This window comes from Hippocampus comes, unplaced genomic scaffold (assembly GCF_001891065.2).
Source record: "Hippocampus comes isolate QL1 unplaced genomic scaffold, H_comes_QL1_v1.1 scaffold45, whole genome shotgun sequence".
NCBI lineage: Eukaryota > Metazoa > Chordata > Actinopteri > Syngnathiformes > Syngnathidae > Hippocampus > Hippocampus comes.
Window position 1 is genome coordinate 2557663 of NW_017805783.1, and position 20673 is coordinate 2578335.

Genomic DNA, 20673 nt, shown 5'->3' on the forward strand with positions numbered 1-20673 from the left:
ACATTTAATGCTCGCTCCCATCAACCCATCACATGCTTAAGTGTGATGGATACTTTGGATTAACTCGTGTGTAGAGAATGACAATCCCTGCTGTTTACGCTTTATGTCCGGCCTTATAGCGATGTTGCTCTGTTCTCACATTAACATTTGATAGAATGAGGGTGTTGAATGAAAGCAACCTAAAGCACCTTCAGAAGGCGTGGTGGGATCATTTTTCCTGTTCAAATCAATGGATTTTGCCCCCCACCCCCCACCCGCCTTGATTTGGACCACCTGTGGACATTGGTTTAAATACAGCAATGTATTCAGCCAAATGAAAGTATGCTGCGTGACCTCTCGTATAATACCACTACAAATACACCCAGCATGTGGTCAACTGCAAAGCTCACATTTCAGTACATCACAATTTAATATGTTAAAAAAAATGCACCAAATAGAAATACAGTAGTTTGAACATAACGTTACCGATTGGACAAGGGTTTTGGTCCAACGCTAAATGGTTTTGTCCTGTCAGAGAACTGGCTGTGGTTTTGACTGTTTTGGAAACCATATTTACTGAAAAGTGTTTTATGTTTCTTTGCTGCCTGCTCACTTCCCTCACACACGGCTACAGCTGCTTAAAAATGTGCATGTTTCCTGTCTTTTTTATCTTAACAACCACATTCTACCAAAGAGTATAGTTTGGTTCGGTTCTGTACAGAATTAATTTTTTTCTTGTCTCGATGGACAAAAATTGTGAGCACAGAAATAGAGTAAGAGAAATGGAACTGAAACACCACACAACCCACAATTTCAAAAATTGCAGTGCGTATTGTCTATCAAAACGTTAGCAGCATACTTATAAATTTCTCTCCTTTTTTAATGTAAATATGATCGCGTCAAATGACTTCACTTGTGTGAAACTCAATTTGCTATTTTTACTAATTGTGACCTGCTTGGCAAAAACTTGGGAACGACTTGACTTGGCTTGGGACTTGATATCAAAGTCACTCTACTTGACCTAGACTTGAACTACATGACTTGACAAGTCATCTTGTTTGTAGTTTGAAATCTGCATTTTAACCCAGTTTGCCATTTTACAAAGAAAAGCAATCACTAATGAAAATTTTTGTTTTAATTCCTGCAAACTCAGTCAGCGTCACTTGTTGGTGACCTAAAGGGTACCAGCAATGGAAGCAACTCCAAGGATCATTCATTTGAATGAAGGGATTATTTTGCAGATGATGTTGGCAAAAACAGGATAGTATAGATTACACCTAACGGAATGAAGATACACCAGCTACAAAATATAACCTAATTCGTCATTACAACACCCAAAAAACAGTTAAACTGACATCAGTTTAGCTAGGGATGCAAACACTGGTTTGGGACCAGTCAAAAAATATGTGGTTGTGTTTGTTTTTTTGGCTACAGTGACTTGAGGCTTGAAGGTTGTGACTTGAGACTCATCATTTGCACATACTGTATGTGACTTACTCCCACCTCTGGAGTTTGGTGATCTAAACTATTCCATAACAACCCAACCTTCACCATAATGCTTGTTGGTTATGAAATGCATGACTGTGTTGTGAGAAAAACTCAGGCCGGCCATGACACAGTTACTCCCCCTGGGGAACCTAATGATGTAAACTCCTGTGGATTCCTTCAATAACAAGGACAGACAATTGAGGGTTGAGAACATTTGGAGAACTTGATTACTGCGATATGCTCAGTGAAATTTATGCATCACCATAGCGATGTATGATAATGACCTTTTTTCTAAGCATATGTAAATGAATGCTACATATATCACCACATATAAAGCTGCAATGACTTCATTCCACTAAAAATGTTTTGTGCAGCCACATTGCAATAGTAGTCTAGTTTAAAATGCATGATTTTTTTAAAAACTTCTTTTGGCCTCATGATCACTATTTTTCATGACTGCCAGTGAGGAAACCTGCGTGGCACGGGTTAGGGTTCGGAGAATGTGAACAATGTATAACGTATTAGCTATGAAGCTTTTTTTTTTTTTTTCTGTGGTGGCATTACCAAAAATAGAGCAAAGAATGTGACAGACACGTTGCAAGTGTGGGGCTTTTCGGAATCACACCAGATGGTAATATGTTGCTCAATGGGGACAATCAATGAACAGTTACCCTGTCTATGGATCAAACAAACAAAAAATGCATGTTCCCTGTTTTCCTGTACATTATGAGGATATGATCCGTTTGCCTTTTTTTTTTTTTTAGACTTGTGTGCATGTGTTTTTTGATCCATATGTCCAGTCATGTTCATGCGGCTGTCACAGTAATTAAGTCTCACCTTTGTATGAACTGTGACAAAAGGAGGAAGTGAGGCAGAAGGGGTGAATTTGGGGAGGCATCCCTGGCGCATAACTGATGTATTTAGTCTGAACAAGAGAGTGAGAGGTTTACTGCAGCAACCGATACATCTGCAAGATCCAACGTCAGCGTTTTCTGTCTTGGTGTGAAATTCTACCCACAAAAACAGAGAAGCGACGGTATGTGAGACTGCTGCTTGGAATTTGGAGCGCACAATCTATCATTTACAATATTCTTTTTTGAAATGACATGAACTGCAGATGTAGTACTTTTCTTCCCATGAGCTATAATTGTACCACTCTGGAGGCTTGGCATTTAAAGGCGCAAAAATGCTTTATCTTGGAAAAAGAAAAAAAAAAAGGATCTTCCTGAACAAATGGTCTCACTGCACCAGGATGTTCATCATGCCTCGGGGTGGGGGAGGAGTGGTGATTTTGTTTAGAAGAATCAGATTCATGTCAGTACGCCTTTTAGTGAAATATGCATAGTGACGGCAGCGAAATGGAAGAACAGAAGCGTGGCTCACATTTTCTTAATTCAATCGAGCCTCACACTTTTCAGTGCAACAGAGAGCTCATCAACGCTGCAGCACAGGAGTCTGTGTTCATTATTCCACAAATAGAGATCTCCTGTGGGATGATAACAAAGAGGGTTATACAATACGATACAGAACTGTTTGTCTGCGCTAAGACCTCTTCACAAATTGAACACTCTTGTCTTGCAAGACAAAGCAGTGAGACGCATTACACAGCTGCTGTCAATTGAAGAAAACAAAACAAAAAAAAAAAAAACGTCCGTCTTCTCAATTGTACAATGTGTGATTTTCGGCAGAACAATGGAAAACGTTGCCAAGGGGAAAGTGCAAAAGCAAGAAGGCAAACAGGCGGCGGCCTTTCTAATATAATACCTAATTGCTTCGATGACTGAACGGAATAGGAGAAAGAAAACTCATCACATCACTTTTAGGGACATTGCAGCATCGATGCTCAATCCTGGCTGCTGAAGCTCATCTTAAAACAGTCGCATACTCTGAGAGGCACGAAATGGCGACAAGCCAAACATTTGAGAGAGAGTGTGAATGGTAATGTTTCCACATTCGCTCAATCGCAAACAGCACCAGTGTTGTCTGGTTCAGTCTGGTACAGTATATTTTGTTGTTGTTGTTGTTTTGTTTGTTTTTTGGGGGGTTTTTGTATGGAAAAAGAACATCCGAACATGTACAGTGTAAAAATACACTAAAATATAGAAAGAAGAGCTGTCAAAAGAAATTGATTAATCAACAACTAATCCACTATCAAATTAATTGACAACTATTTTACTAATTGAGTAATTGTTTCGAGTCATGGTTTGACTTGGTCAAATCCTCAGATTTCAGACTCTCAACAGTAATTATTCTCTGATTTCTTTAGTTCTTCATAAAAGCAGACTGATCATCCAAAATGACTGAACCGATAACTGAATCGGTTTCAAAAGGTTGGTGAGTATTTGTTTTTTAATGATGAATGGGGAATAAACAGTAACTCTGGAAAAAAAAAAATGGTTTGCTAGTACACTTAAATGCAAATTAAAATTTTACCGGGTGATTGAATTAATTGATTCTCTGATTTCTTTAGTTCTTTATAAAAGCAGACTGATCATCCAAAATGACTGAACCGATAACTGAATCGTTTTCAAAAGGTTGGTGAGTATTTGTTATTTAAAATGTTCCCGGGTGATTCAATTAATTGATGGAATAGTTGATTCCAAAATTATTTGATAGCGACAGCCTTAATACAATCAAAATACTTGTAATTGGAGGAGGAAAGCCACAACAGCCTTCTGAAAATTTACCACTAATCTACTCTGTCTGCAGTGACGGCTTTGACTCGTTAGGCTCTCATTTGCAGCGCGCCGTATTGCACGCAGTAAGAATGGCTTTTCAAGAGAACCAAATTAGCGGCCTCATCTGCGTGTGCATCCATTGCCACGTATGAGGACCCCAAGGTACTCTTCTGTTTTTCCCTCTTAGACTAACATTTGCATTATGTGTGGATGTTAACATACAGACAGACATGCCACGTTTAAGATAAATGTTGATTATTGTGTTACATAAAACAATGAAAAAACAGTAGCTTTATGGGGGAAAAAAATCCTAATTAAGGCAGCATACTTCTCAGCTCTCATTCCTCCATCTCCTCCTCCCTCTACTAACCGCCCTCCAGCCTCAAGGTTTTGCTGAGGTTTCCATTAACTGCAGGGGGAAAAAAAATAGTTTCCTCATTTCAGCGGTGCCTGCACTCACCAAAGCTCTAAAATGCTTTTTAATGTTTGCTTCTCTTGTAATCTTTTTTCGGGCTCTGTCTCTGTTCTGATCCAACAGAATAATGGAGCACCAATAAGTGTCCTTATCGAAAGGTTGTGTCCATGATGGACAAAGATATTAAATATCGCTGCTACAGAGCAAATACTATATTTATGTTGATTACACCAAATGAGTCAAATTGTAACTCCTATTTAAGTGTGACTCCATTCCCAGGCCACATAATATAGACAGATCGAGTTATGTCAAACACCTTGGTTATGCTGCTATAGTTCTGTATTGTATAAGTGTGTGTTCTTTCACATTTCTCTCATTTCTCTCCATTTCTCTCCGTCTGTCCCCTCTCAAAGCTTCTTAAGTGTAACTGCATTTCCAAAGAACACTCACCACAGTACCATTAACCAAAAATAACCCACCTGCATGAGCATGCTGTCAAATAGAACAAATTTAAAAACAAAACAAAAACGTAAGGGTAAATAACCATCCGCTTGCTCCAAAACAACTTAATGTGTTCGTGTTATTCTGGAATCCAATGGCAAACAAAAATAACCATTTAACTCTTTCAATTCTTCAAAATTACTCAACTGGATTTGTAATAACATTATGCCCAATCACAAAAGAAAAATAAACATTTTGCACTGCCAGAATGACCCTGGCCATTGATTTCATGGTACAAGATCAAATCAAGGCACGAAATCTGCGATATCTCTTCAAAACTCTGCATTGAATAAGGGCGGCTCTCAGTCTCTCTGCCAACTCTCTGACACTATAGTGAGTACCAAAGGGAAAAAAACAGATTTACCTTTATAGAAGCAAATCTTTAAGGGGTACTCAGATGACATTTACACTTTCGGTCCACAGGCCCAATTCCAATGGAATGCCTATATCCGATTTCTTTTGACTTTCTGTATGCCAATATTTCCATTCACAAAACTTCCGCTGCTTTAAACAAGTACTGCCATTGGCAATTAATTTCCTTCTTTAATGATCAATACACCCCTACTGTCCCATAGCTGTTATTTGCGCTGTTGTTGAGACGGTTGTGTGTCCGTCATCATTTGGGGTATTTCAATGACGTCGGCTTGCATTGATGGCGATCTGTCCGTATTGGCGCATCAGATTTCAGCCACGTTTGGATGGTGCCGGATTACGATCTGAGGACATCCGATTCCATGCTTCGTCTCTCCTTTGCTGCCATGAAGCATATGCGAATTGTGCCTCTTGAGAACGAAACAAACTGAATTGTGTCACTTGAACCGAGTTGCGTGAACGCAGCCTCATTAACAACGCATTGTGCTGTTGTTGGCGATGAAATGGAATGAGATTTCTTTGTATGTACATGGCGGATGACATTTAAGACAACAGTAGACTGTTGACTTTGTCTTGTTCTCACTCATCAGCTTGACTCAAATCGAACCTTACAAATGAGTGAGTTGAACTGAAAATCAGTGCAGGTGAAAAAGGAACAACCTGCTTTTAATGCTGTGTTTAATGCTCATAGGTCCGACGAGAAGGAAGTGATAATTACTTGAGTTTCTGTCACTAGACATTGATGGAGCTGCGCTGTGTTGTACTGGAAGTCCAAATAAAGTACTCACACCTGACTGTAGGAATGTCACATTTGTACCCAATCCTCAATCCGAATGGACAAGACATGCAGACAGTATGCAACATGCGATTGCTGGGGCACACCAACCAAATCGCTGCACAGTGAGCAAAAATGAGATCACAGCAAAGGATCTTGTTGTGTCAATAGTACAAAGGCATCACAGTGCGTTTAACTCTTCAAAAGAGAACAAAACTACTATTTACGCTTGGCACATTGGCTTCAATTTGTACTTTATTTATAGCAGTGGTGGCTGTCTGATAATGTGCTTTGAAATAATTTGGAATGGTCAAAGAAACGTGAAGCCGATCAAAAGTAAATAAACTGTTTAATATTTTAGTACTGCTCAAGATGTGATGACACTGATTTTGTATTATTTGCAGTCTCCTTATTATTGTCAAGTTTGAACAAAAATACCCTTCCAGCCATCCATTTTCTATAATCTGCTTAGGGTGACAGGGAGGTGCAGCACATCCCAGCTGACTTCAAGAAAAAGGCGAGCTATACCCTGACCTGGTGAACATTCAATCACAGGGCACAGAGAAAAAGGAGATGGAACTGAAGCCACACCATCTGCACTGAAATCAAGATTTGGAACCACCATAACATCATTGGCAGTCAGAGAATCGCTGCCATTGCGATGCAAACCACCATGTGCTTGTTAACATGCACGTGACTGAACTCCAATAATTTGTGCCACAGAATTGACTTGTGATCTGCTTCAGATCAACTCGTATTTGATTTTGTTTCGGCACGTTTCGCTCGATGGTGAAGCGCCTACCTCTTGTCGGCTCAGTACGCTTCGGAAGATCCAGTGTGTCGTAGTTTTTGTCATTCTCACCATTTTTTCTACCTGAATGGAGGAGAGAGCACAAGGCGCAAGGTCACTGACTGAGAAATAAAGAATATATATATATATATGTGTGTATATATATATATATATATATATATATATATATATATTGTGTGTGTGTGTGTGTGTGTGTATATGTATATACTGTATATATATTAGATATATATATATATATATATATAAGTGTTGTCAGATCACTTTAATCTTTCTAATCTGATACAAGAGAGAAATAAAAACTACATGCGTCTGTAAACCAGAATACAATTAACCCTTTTACATTAACATTAAATCGGATGAGAAGGTCTAATTACATAACTGTAAGAATTGGATCTGACGTACACAGCATAGACTACATGCATTGCAGAAATGCGCTAATCGAAAAAACATGGTTCACATGGCTTTAGTCCATTACTTTATTTACTTTATATGTATGGTACATATATATGTATGTTAGAAGATATGTTTAGTCCTCAAAAGATTCTGCGGAGACAGATTTTATTTGAGGAAAAGGATGATTTTTTAAAAAATGCTACATTTTAGAGTGGAAATAAATTGTCTTAATACAGATATAAGACAAAGTATAAATCATTTGCTCCCTGTATGGGGTTACTGTTTGCTTCTATAACAGCTTCCGCTTTACTGGATGAGATCAACAACATGATTGAAAAAACGTGAGAGGTCAGAGGTCACTGGTGTTAGACGGTAGGTTCAGGGTTCGCTATCTTTGTTCTAGTTTATCCTAAAGCTGTTTGATGGAGTTGAGCTAAGTGCTGTCAAGTTCTTTCAAATTCATGTTCTGGAGCTCTACTTTTAGAGGTGTGGCCGAATAATCCGTTCCAGAAGGCTGTTCGAAAACCGAAATTGTTCGAAAACCGAAACCACGCTCTTTTTAAAATAAAAATGTTTACTGAACACGTCTGCTCACAATGGAAAGCAACATGAGGAAGCGTCACTTCCTCGTGTAAGGAAGGCGAGAGGAGTCAAATGGTGCATTCAAGTGCGCTCAGTTCGTTTGAGAACAGAAATTTGCTCATCATCCGAGGCATAAAAAACTTGAAATTTTTGGTTGAAAACCGAATCGGTTGAGAACCGAGACGTTGGAGAACCGAGACGTTCGAAAACCGAGCTTTGACTGTAGGAGACTTCTAGGAGACAATTAAGCAGCCTACAAAATGATATGATGTAAAGTATGAAAGAAACATGAAGGTTTCGTGCGGTCTTACGGCACTGGCCGTTAGCCATGATGGTAAAATGTTGATTTGGATACACATCTAAACGATGATAATGAGTAGGATTTCCTGAGAGGGAAACACCTTCACTAATGTAAGGATGTGAGGAAATGCAAAGGGTGCGGTGATTCCAGCTGATAATGCCCACGAGACAGGATGGAGATCTCCATGACAAACCACATCATTAGTCCCTGTTTCCGGCCACGAGGGCTAAGGGAAGGAAGAAGTGATATATCTCTACCTCGGGACTAATCTCCCACTTCTGCTCAGGAAACAAACTCTCAAACTCAAGTAGTCCAACAATATCACAATTAGGAATTTATTATTGTTTTGCCAAGGGCCACGGCCTAAAGTCGTTAAGATTTAGTTTATTTTTAGCGGCAAACATCGACGGTGGCACACAATTTCAGAGTCGCCACCATGCATGCTTTGCCACGAGAGATAAAAATCTGAAGAACCCCAACTTGAGTATAGTTTTGGAATATTTCTATGTTAGTTGTTGCAAAAGAGTCGAGGGTCACATCCAAAGACTTGGATGTGCGGTAATGCTTCTTGTTACAGAGATGCAGTGGAATCCTTGAGTTTAAGACGTAGTTTGGACCACGTTGAGGCAACAAATTCCACGCTTTAGAGCCGACCACTAACTGCAGCAATAGCCGCAGCTTAACTGACTAATTCCTGTACAAGTCATCGATTTCAAGTGTTTTTCTTTTTCTTACACTTTGACTGATACTTCCTCTAGAAAAAAAAAAAAAAAAAAACATTGACACTGCCGTATTTATATTTTGCACGTCACACAGTGAACCAGACCACACCCATGCAGGCATGCATAGAGATACTGTATCTTTCTAAAGGGCCCCTCAACGTGAGGCTGGATGTATTGCGGACTAGCATCTCTCCAAAAACTAGTTGCAACATCATCCTCCTTATGGGTGAGTTTACATGTGCTTTATTTCATAATACGACACTAAGCCACTGTAACTTTCCTGACTTCCTGTCTCATACTGTGTCATTCTTTTTATTTCAAGTAGCCAAGGTGGTAGTTATCATTAGTTTCGTTTCTATAAAGATAACCGGTGGCGGGTCTCACCACATTAATTAAACAACACACTGGCTGCAGCAATCATTACAAAATAAGATGGGTGACGTGCACAAATGAACTTTGTCACAAGTCGTGTAGTGGATAAGATGTCGGATGGTTTTAGCTTGTTGCAAAGTTGATAAAACAATGCACCCAACTTTGAACAATAAAATCAAGCCTCGCCCAGGCTGAACCTATAAAAGGTAATCCTTGCATAACAGAGATGCTCCTCTCATTTTTACAAACCAATGTTCTAGCCAAATGAATTAGAGCATTTTTTTCAAAGGTACAATTGCAACATATAGACGCGTAGGAGTAACAACTCACTGCTGCGCTGCCTTTCCTTGCCAACCTTCAAATACATATCCTGTGGATTTGAGCCAAAGTTGATGCTTTCGTTCATGAAAAGAATTATTTGTCACTGGAGTCTGAATGCTGAGGCGAAGCTGTTTTGTGTCTAAAAAGGTGGTTCTATTGTTGGAATAAGAGGCCCAGTAGCCTAATGGACCAGACATTAGCGTCAAGGGCAGTTATATGTAGGTGTAAGTCCCACTTGGGTCATCTGTTACATAAATATTACAATGTCGGGTCCAACTGTAATTTACGAGTTTTGGAAACTTAGAGCATAAAGTGTAACAAAAATTGAATGAATGGAGTCCTACTATAAGAAAAACCTCCATAGCAGCTTTCAGTATGACTTATTACGTTTTTATTAAAACTATCTGTAGTTTTTCTGATTGAGTCACTGGATGAAGGAAACGCTACAACCTCACAGTCACTTACCAAATATATCCAAAAGGAGCTAGTCGGATGGGTGTGGTCTAAAAACAAAACACTATTGAAGAAATGCAAGAATCCATGTGAAATGGGTAGAACCGATTTCAGGTTTTGCAAGTGCAACAAAACATCTCTTCTAACTATATTCTAGGGAATGAGAGAGGGGAGAATGGGTTGGATGAGGACGACAAAGAGAAAAAGGGTATATGGTGCACTCACCTTGATTAAACCATTCCTCTACAGTTAGCCAAGGAAGCAGCAGCCAAAAAAAGACAAAGCACAGAAAAGAGAGAAGGGGCATGGTGAAAAAGCCATGCTCACATGTCAAAGGGCTGCGTAAAAAGGAGAACAGAAATCATTTTATGAAAATAACGGTGTGAGTGACACTTAAAGGCACTCACAAAAGAGGGTAAAGAAGTGGAGAGAGAAAAAACAAAATACTTTTTTGAGGGAAAATATACAGAAACTGTCAAATAAAACACACTCCGACATTGTTACTGAATTCATTTCTTCAATCAGATTGGCAAGAGAGAAAAAAAACAACAGTGCAAGCTGTCAGCATTCATAAACATGCTCCATTAAATTCACTGTGTTAAAAGAAAAAAAAAAAAAAAACAGATGTGATCAAAATCTTAGGCTGCTCGTTAACTAATCAAAGTTACAACTCTTCCGCCAGTGCTGATCATCATGGTATAGTTTAATTTCTGCGGAATGCGACGCTAAACTGAAGAGGAGGCAATACGCGGCCTACTTAAGGCAACAAATTACCAACAATTTTGCCGACCGTGTCACTTAACGGCATTGCTCGGTGCTTCTTTATGGCTTTGTGTTAATGTTGCTCTTGGAAGGAACACCTAGAGGGGCCGCAGCAGCTACACACAACTCATTATTTAATGCGCGCTCACACACAGCAAAGTGTTCATGTGGATAATTGGTTTCTTTCCAAGTGTGTATACATGCAAAGTCTGCGTTTCTCACACCCACGTATGGAGAGATTTCTCCAAAGAGTCGTCAGATAGTGGGCGTCACCAGCGTGCAGTCACCCTTCATTGGCCGTCTGATTAATGACCGCCATGTACAACAGGGAGAGAGAGCGGTGTTGCGTTGCTAAGAGCTCAGGAGAGCACAGGCGGAGATGTTGCTTCCAACACATCTGAATAGAATATCTGACAAGGAGCCAACAATGCTCCTAATAATGCCAACGTGCTCCTCACATAGCAGGCTGGCAAGAACTTATTTTGAAATCATTCTGACCGAAATCACTACTGTCAACAGAAATACTGTGACATAGTATTTATATGATGACAAACTCTTAAATGTACATGGCAAAAAAAAGGATGAGAGAGATCAATAGGACACATTTGTAAGAAATTCTAGAGTGGAAACAAGCGTCCAGTCTGTGATGCAAGTGCACGGACAGGAGAAGAGGAGCATGAAAACTAGACATTTCAGTTATTTAATAGCATTGAGCTGGGGATCATCATTGGAAGATTATTTTTCTGTGGTAACAATGTTTCTTGCCAACAAATTTAGGACTCTTGGAAATTTCCCTTTTACATGATGCTCTATTTGGAAGGACGGTGCATTTGTGGGATGAGCGGCACAACAGAGTAAAAGCATTACAGCAGGGGTGTCCAAACTTTTTCCTCTGAGGGCCACGTCGGGAAAAATCAAAGGATGCAAGGACCACTTTGAATTTTTGTTTTTTCAGTTTATCTAGCACACCAAAATAAATATCGTATTGTTTATGTACGGCTTGAAAAGCTTTCTATAAAGTAAATTGTGCATCCCATCTCTATATTTAGAGTAGACGCAGGAACAATTTGTCGTAACATGAGTTGCAAAGTCATTTTAGTAGATGACGCGGGCTGCTTAAAAATGGATGGCGGGCCAGAAATTGCCCCCTGGGCATTCCAGGCATCATCTAATTTCATGGATTTTCATCTACACTATGCCTATGCCACACGGCTTATGCACAATTTATCATGGATTTTTTTTTTTTTAAGCTTCTAGTATCAGCATCACCTGCCCTGGAACCTGACTGGTGACGGAAGGTGGATCATATACATAAGTGCGGAGAAGACAGGGAGAATACCATGCTAATTGGAGACAGTCATGTCGTTTGACGGAGATAGCATGATTGAGCAGCAGGGAGACATTGAGAAGAGATTTTTCAACAACCCGCCTCTGAAAAGCAGCGTTTAAAAGAACGGCCTGCCAATCGTCCTAACCTCAACCCAACTGCATCCCAACTGCATACTTGCGGGATCAGCTTGGCCGTGCGATTGGTGCTGACTTGCAAAAACTATTGGTTGGCTATAGAGTGGAATGCCATCCCACACAGTGTGTGACCTGCATGATCACGGGAGGAGGGGCCAGGCTCTTGTGCCTGTGTACAGTTCCGCCACAAGCTTCAGATTGTTTGTTCAAAGACCAAATGGTATAAATGCCAACATGTATTTCTTCCTTGTCACTGAAAAGTATTTATTCGTCTCATCTACCAAACGAGTCAACAGTGGAATAGGCATGCGTGCAACAGACATACTGCATTTGGGCTCCTCATCCCACAAAATGCGTGTTCCTTTTAACGTAAACAACTGTTTACTTTTATGTTTGGTTGTGATGTGATCCAATGATAAGTAGTTGAAATAAAAAGAAAAGTAAAAATGTAAAAAAAATAAAATAAAAAAATAAAAACTGCAAAAGCAGAGGTAACTAATCCGTGAGGTTCAAACTCTCTCTCTTCCTCACCTTTGGCCTTTTTCCCTCCAAAGCAGCCAGCATCATCCTTCTTCTTCCTCTGTGGCCCTGCAGAGCCAGGGGCCTGTGGCGCTGACGGGTCCTGAAACCTTTCGGCCCCCGGTACCTCTTTGTGGACATGGTAGGACAGGTTCCGCATAATACAGACACAGTTTTCCACAGACTAGGAGGGAGGTGGCAAATAGGCAACGCAACATCGTTAGTCTAAGTGCATCCGCTAAGATCAACCCAACTCTAAATGAATAGTAGTCAGGTGATCTCCAACCTTATTATCCATATCCTTCTTCCCTACAGCTGATTGGAGAGCATGTAGCAGGGCATCCACTAATCCGTCACACTCCCTCAGTCTGCGCCGTGCCTCAGCCCCGTCTGAGCTCACGTTTCTGAGGAAGACACACACATTCATTTAAATTTAGCAAGTGGCACACAGCGTAAGAATTGATTGCAGTTACTCTGCTGTGAATTTCAAAACAATAATATTGCAATAAAGCTGTGTAAAAATACTTCCTATGAGTTTGTAGTAAATAAAAGACCTGAATCCAACATGAAGTCAATTTGCACACAAATTTCAGTCGGCTCGCCATTTAAATCTTTCTAGCAAATAAAGCATCACGACTACTGAGAGAGTGTATGTTGTAAGGTGACACTCTCAAAATGATTGATGAGTCCTGCCACAAAACATCCCTTTTCATGTACATGATCTTTATTGCGCGTATAACAACACATTTTTCTCAATTTAGAGCATCGGGGAAATGCCGGTATTACTTTTGTTGTATCCATTCTTCATTTTAATGTAAAAACAAGACCGTGTATATACACATATACACACACACACACACACACACACACACACACACACACACACACACACACACACACACACACATATATAAAGTCTGTTGGCTGGCTACTGTTGTGGCACCGTTTAGTAAGGTGCGATCCCCACCCTCCGACTCAAATGACGCAGCACTGGTTGCGTCCTCATTCACCATGAATCCTTGCATGCTTGCATGCGCGTGAGCTCGTTGTGTGTGTGGTGCACAACGCACAAAAATATATAGCAGAATGGAAGTCTGATTCCCCCTTGAGGGATTATGAGTGTGATTTATTCCTGTCCAAAAGACGATGGTCAACCTAATATCACTACTGGAGACTATTTCTCACATATCTCAGCTCAAGTGTTTATTAGGCTGGATGACAATGAATCAATGTCAGAGGTTGATCTCTTGTACAAAGCATTCCAAACAAGTCTTTGACATCAGTCGAAGAGGGAAATTTGCAGTACAAAGAGAATTTCCACTCTTGTCATATCCAGAGATGTTGTTTCCTAACTGACTGTAAAAGGAAAGGCATGGCGAAAGGTTAAACGATTGATTGAGCTCCCACATGTGATTTCACTTACGAGAGCATCCAAGATGCATAATCCCGTTAGACAAGCCCGGTTAAATCCTGGAAAAGAGATACAGGCAGTATTGCAACAGCAAGCAGCAGTGCACATCACAGCCAACGCCACTGCACGTGACTTTGGGTTCAATATAAACATATAATGGGTACGAGAGAGAGAGAGAGAGAGAGAGAGAGAGAGAGCGAGAGAGAGAGAGAAAGAGAGAGAGAGAGAGAGAGAAAGAGAGCAGTGTATATGTAGCACATACACAGTGCAGAATTCCACATCTCCAAAATTCCAAACTCCTCAAATCAAAATCACAGCCACATCATCTGTGACTGTTGACTGTGATGAGTTGGCCAGTTTATGAGCATGTCTGCCAATGTCTTCAATGAAGCGGTTTTAGCAGTGTTCAGCTGTCAGACAATGGTCTCGAGTACTCCTGTAAATGAATCCGAGGAGCACGCACCTTGGATTTATTTGACAGGCGTGTGTTTGGGAGCAGACAGACTGAGTTTTACGGCCAGCTGTTCCATTTTTAGCAGTCTTTTGGGGAGACAGTTGTCTTCCCTGGAAGGATTATGGATCGTGCATCTGTCATTTAAGAAAGCAGATAGCTGCGGTCCCTGGAGAGGTGACCTGGAGGCGTAATATGTAGGTTCTGATTGGGTTACATCAGACCCTGGATACCCAAGGTTACTGATTTCAGTGGTAGAATATGGTTGGACATTCACAATTATTATGAAACTAATCCCACGTTTTCAGTTATTTCGACTTATAGTAAGGTGCATTCAACATACAAAATTGTTAAATGTAGGTTTTATCGAAAGCTTTTGTGTTGTAATATATTTTATGTATCAGCATTCCCTGCAAAACGAGGCAGATGGTGCAGTGCAGCTGTGGATGAAAAGACATAGGCTTTTAATTCTTTTCATCAACTCAGAGCAGGTTGTGAGCTTGCATCAGCATTTTTACTGTTCACTGCAAATGGAAAGCTCATTTGTCACTGGCTTGGTGTCACTTTACTGTGGAAAAACAGCAACTGTAAATTGCCGCATCAATTCTACCTAAAGGTAGGACGGCAAATGTTATATTGTATTTATATTGGATGCTACAGCTCTAGCAAGGCCGGAAGGCATTTCAACCAGTAATGTGCCACCCTTGGTCAATTCCATTACTCCTGTTTGGCAATAGATGTTGGATGAGTCACTAAGGTGATTATAAAACATTTAGAGTGCATTACTAGTTAAATAATGTGGAATATAGTTCCCCACAAGCTCAAAACACGATGTGAATATCAATCCATCCATCCACACACATTCACACCGATGGACAGTTTAGAGCAAAGAGCAGGCGCCATATCTGCCCTGTCGCATCATTTTATGTGACCCACGAAAGCAAATCAAGCATGTCAACTTTCAAACTATCATTTGAAATATGTACTAAGGTCAAGCTTTCGCAAGCATTTTCTTGGTACGTTATGACAGTAACTTGAAAAATAGTTGAACAAATTCTTGACGTCTCGATTTCAAAAGTAGTTATCCATGATTTTTTTTTTTTTTGTGAACCATTGATATGATAAAACTTGTATGCTTTCACAGTCATAACAGCCTTCAGAGGGAAACCATAACTTCAACGAAGCCCGTGACAAAAATGAGACTGACACCACTGATTTAAAATCTTCAGTTAACCTACCAAGCATATTTCTGCAATGTGGGAGCAAGTCGGAGGAATGGGGGTGAAAAAAAAAAATCATGGAAGCAACATGTAGACTACGCACAAGGATGCAGACATGCCAACTACTACGTCATGGTGCTGCCACAATACGAATCATACATCTCCATTGTTCAAATGAACATACTGTACATCTCTTCCGTCAATCAGGACACGGTACAGTACATTTGTCTGTAAATGTTGTTTTATAAATGTCTTGTATTGAATCTCAGTAGGTGTAGCTAATGACCCTAGTTCCGGTACTGCACAGTTATGAGGCGATCAGCTGCTCTGGAGAAAAGCAGCTCTGACTCTGTCTCTGACTCTGGGGAGTCACTGATGGAGGCTGACTGGGATGGTTGGAGCCCCTCCCCATCTCTGCCAAGCATATTTCTGCAATGTGGGAGCAAGTCGGAGGAATGGGGGTGAAAAAAAAAATCATGGAAGCAACATGTAGACTTCGCACAAGGATGCAGACATGCCAACGACTACGTCATGGTGCTGTCACAATACGAATCATACATCTCCATTGTTCAAATGAAGATACTGTATGTCTCCTCCGTCAATCAGGACACGGTACAGTACATTTGTCTGTAAATGTTGTTTTATAAATGTCTTGTATTGAATCTCAGTAGGTGTAGCTAATGACCCTAGTTCCGGTACTGCACAGTTATGAGGCTATCAGCTGCTCTGGAGAAAAGCAGCTGGGAATAAACTGGGGAGTCACTGATGGAGGCAGACTGGGATGGTTGGAGCCCCTCCCCATCTCTGCCATTAATGTAAGTGAGTGTGGAAAAACCCTGTATGTGCAATTCATGCAAACTGGTACAAGGTTAAATAATTGGGCAGAAATCTCGAGACACGTTCAGGGGTGGCTTAGGCTCATTGGTCAATCTTAAGTCTTCATTTTCATATGATGTACAATTTTATGGATCAAATGTGGTGCAAACAATTTTTAGAAGCACCCCCCGCAAACATCTTTGACATGAACTGAAACGGAGACGGAATGTCTGTCCCTCTCATCCTCACAAAATCGAAATGAACAGACAACAATTTCCCAATAACACTCACTTCCAAATCTTGTAAACAGTCTACCCGGACAAAAAGAAGATATGGAACATGTTCGTTCCCTCTTTGCAGTTAGACGGGACATCAAACACATCAATGGAGGATGCTTTTTAATACAATGAAAATTTCAGTCAAAAGGAACTGTGTGACGTCTCTGATGTGGTGTGAGTAAACAAATTCCCTCTGGCATCAGCACTTCTTCCCAAGGCACTAACTCTGCGTCGAGGAAACTGCAGGCTTGCTTGCAGTTACCATGGAGCCATTTTCTCAGCAGCGCTGCCTGCATTAATTGTCGGGCGAGGGAGATTGACAGGAAGACTCTGTGTGTTTTCTGCCAGCGCTAACATATGGGGTAGGGGTAACGAGTGCTTGTGTTTGTAGAGAAGCTGACAAATGCACATATGTGGAAAAAGGCAGAGGTCGTAACTCATGTTAAATGAAGTAAAAACAGCAATGCTTTTGGTGTAACTTTTTCAAACTACATCTGAGAACTTTCATTGATTCTCTCTTGGTTCTCAAGAACAGCAAGATGTTTTATTGATTGATTGATTTGTGGGTGTGTGGGTGTGGGGGGGGGCTTCAAGGGTGTCTTTGAGAGGAGAGTCAGTGAGGTACTTTCTGACTGCCTGTATGTTGTAAATGTAAACCAGTGAGATGAAGCATTGCCCGCTGCAATATGTTCAGATCCAGAATACAGTCTAGACAAGCTTGGCAAGCACGGTCAGGCATGAGGCATTATAATCCAAACAGACACACACGAACCGACATCCCACACCCACACACAAAGTGGCTTTGAGATGGTCGCTCGAAAGTTTCAATTTGAAGACGAATAACGAAAACTGTGTGCAAGCATACAAGGAGGCAGAGAGGGTAAAATATTCTTTTGAATGTGGTTTTGTAGATTTTTGTTTGCTTTCTATGACGATATTTTCTGTTACTTGTTTATATATTTAAAAAAAAGAAAAGAAAACATCATATAACGCCCCCATTCATCCAACCGCTTATCCTATTCAAAGTTACAGGAAGTGGATTTCCGGCGAAAGGCAGACTAGACCCATGACTGGTCACCAATTAATCCACGGGTGTCAAAATCAAGGCCCAGTAAGCATTATCTTGTTATGAAACCCCTCATTAAAGCAACTTAGACAATAGTTATTAGTAATAGTTAATAGTTAGAATAAACCGTTATTCCTGACTTCTTGATATGGTTTCAGTCATAATGGTGCTCCAATGGAAAAGGTAACTAAAATGTGGCCCACGACAAATATGGGTTTGGCAACTCCTGAGTTCATCACAAGGGGTTTTGAGAGACATAACCCTCACATTCACGTTGTCAGAGAGTGGGAATTGAACCCACGGACATTTCGCGCTTCAGCCACTGCAATGTCAGTGATGTCTATAACCCATCTCTTGATTTTTATTTTATTTTTTTATGTTACCAGTCCAAGATGATTTGTGGTCAAATGACAAGTTCCAACCCGCAGGTCAGTGGAAGGGTACATGAAGACAGACAAACAGTCACACTCACATCCACACATCAAACCCCGCGGTCACTCAGGTGTTCTGTCTGGCTGTGTGAAAGTCAGCTGTGTGACCAACTTCATCACCAGTGACCATATAGAATAAATCCATATGATATGAAAATATGACAACACATCATATCACACGGACTCATGACCGATTGTGATACCTATTGTGTTTTTCTAAATTATTTGTGCTTGTCTGTGTGTAGAGTGTGACATTAGCCCATTACATCTGGCATGCCAAAATAAAAAATAGTACACGACATGTGTAAAATTTAAAATTTGCCGTATGAAATATAATGATACAATGTCGGGGGGTAAAAGACTTGAGAAGATGGTGAGTGAGTAAGGATTGGTGATTGCCAGTACACTTGCTTCAGCAGATAAACAATAATTCACGTTGGATGTGTTGGCAGCTGTGGCACCACCTGGGTTGCAGTGACACGCTATGTGATAGTGAAGTGGGGGAATCTAAATCTAAGGTGGAAGGCTCAGGTGGTGTCAAGAATTGTTTCAAGGCTCAGTTTGTAATCCTTCTGTGGACTGACAAACAAAAGCGGGACACGAACCACAGCTTTCTATCCCCCCCAAAACCCAAATGCCTTTAAATTTGTCTACTGGTGAGCAAATTTGAATCAATGTTTGACTTAATGTCCAAAACAGCAGAAATGCAAATGAACAAAACCTCAAAGCAATGCTTGTCTCATTCTTGAGTGAATGGGTGACTCTACCTCAAGCACCCCGAAGTGTTTTTGAAGACGGTGGTCCATTCTGCATCACGTGGCTTCGAGTCCTCGTTTGGTTCATGCTCCCATCCGGAGTGTGGGATAATGACCTCATTGGTCATTGTTTGGAGACCGTGGTTTATGATGACCATCTTCAAGGGTTCGTAGGAGGACAGGTTCCAAAGAGTCCCTATTGGAGGGTGGGGTGGTACAGAGAAGAAACAGATGGTAAAGATGAGGGAAAATAAATAGGCAATAAAGAAAGAGGATTATAGATGAAACATGCAATAAAAAAGAGGAGAGGGGATCAGCCAAAAAGATTGAAAGTGAAAGGAAAAAAAAGGACATTCAGGGGGGGGGGGGGGATACAAAGAGTGACGATTCACTATAATAACAGCTGTCGAGTAGGACAAACGTTATGATCACACTCAAAAGCATGTCAATATTGGCCGAAAATCCAATTGAGGCAGAGAATACAATGGTGGGGTGCTCATAAGCCTGCTCTGATGTTACCTGCTTTCCACAGTAGCTCTGCAAGGTCACTAGCATTTTTCTGTGTGGGTTTAGCTGCCTATCAGCATGCGATCATAGGCGATATATCGCATCGTTTATTTATATACAGTAATCTTTGTGTTAAAAAAAAAAAAAGCTAAAAAAAATAAACACAACCAGAATTCTGATCCAGGGTCTGTATTCAACACAATATGTTCTCTATCGGAAGCAAGGATATCACCTCTACATAATTGAATGAATAGAATTGGATCTCTCTTGGTGTAGGCTCCTACCTTCCACTAAGTTTGTGGAAATTAGGGTGCCGTTTTTGTATGCTTCTTTAAATAAGGAGCAACAAAAACTGTTGGAGATCCATGTTTGGAAGGTTTACTATTATTAACTCACTCAGGTTTGTTTGAGTGTCTGTCATCACTTATCACACGTGCTGTTACATTTAGGGGGCATAAAACTGACAATCTTATCCGGAGTAAGCTAAAACAAGTTCTTAGTGAGAGAGAGAGAGTGTGTGTGTGTGTGTGTGTGTGTGTGTGTGTGTGTGTGTGTGTGTGTGATTATGTGCGTACGTCTGGGTTGGGTGGATGAGATTCCGTTGTAGACATCTTATCAACAGGATTCAACCTACACCCTTGCATTATCATCTGTGTTCAAGAGTCAATGTTAATATCTTTCGACAAAATGCACAAGGGTGTTCAAGAGTGGGTATGATCATCCACACTTAAATCACATGAATAATGTGGTCCTCCAGGCAATGTCAATAAGATGACAAACAAACATTCACGGCTGACTGCCAGGTTGGATTACTTGCGCAGTTGTGACAC

The 20673-nt window shown here is 40.6% G+C and overlaps 1 protein-coding gene across 1 annotated transcript in view; it reads right to left on the reverse strand.

Moving 5' to 3' along the window:
- Positions 1–20673, reverse strand: part of arvcfb (ARVCF delta catenin family member b) — a 189839-nt gene that overhangs the window by 21078 nt on the left and 148088 nt on the right. The window contains exons 7-11 of the mRNA XM_019885104.1: positions 19349–19532; positions 13195–13312; positions 12921–13092; positions 10389–10406; positions 7011–7082 (exon numbers count right to left, since the gene is read on the reverse strand). Of these exons, the coding sequence (XP_019740663.1) occupies positions 7011–7082; positions 10389–10406; positions 12921–13092; positions 13195–13312; positions 19349–19532 (564 nt within the window). The remainder of the gene's footprint in view (positions 1–7010; positions 7083–10388; positions 10407–12920; positions 13093–13194; positions 13313–19348; positions 19533–20673) is intronic.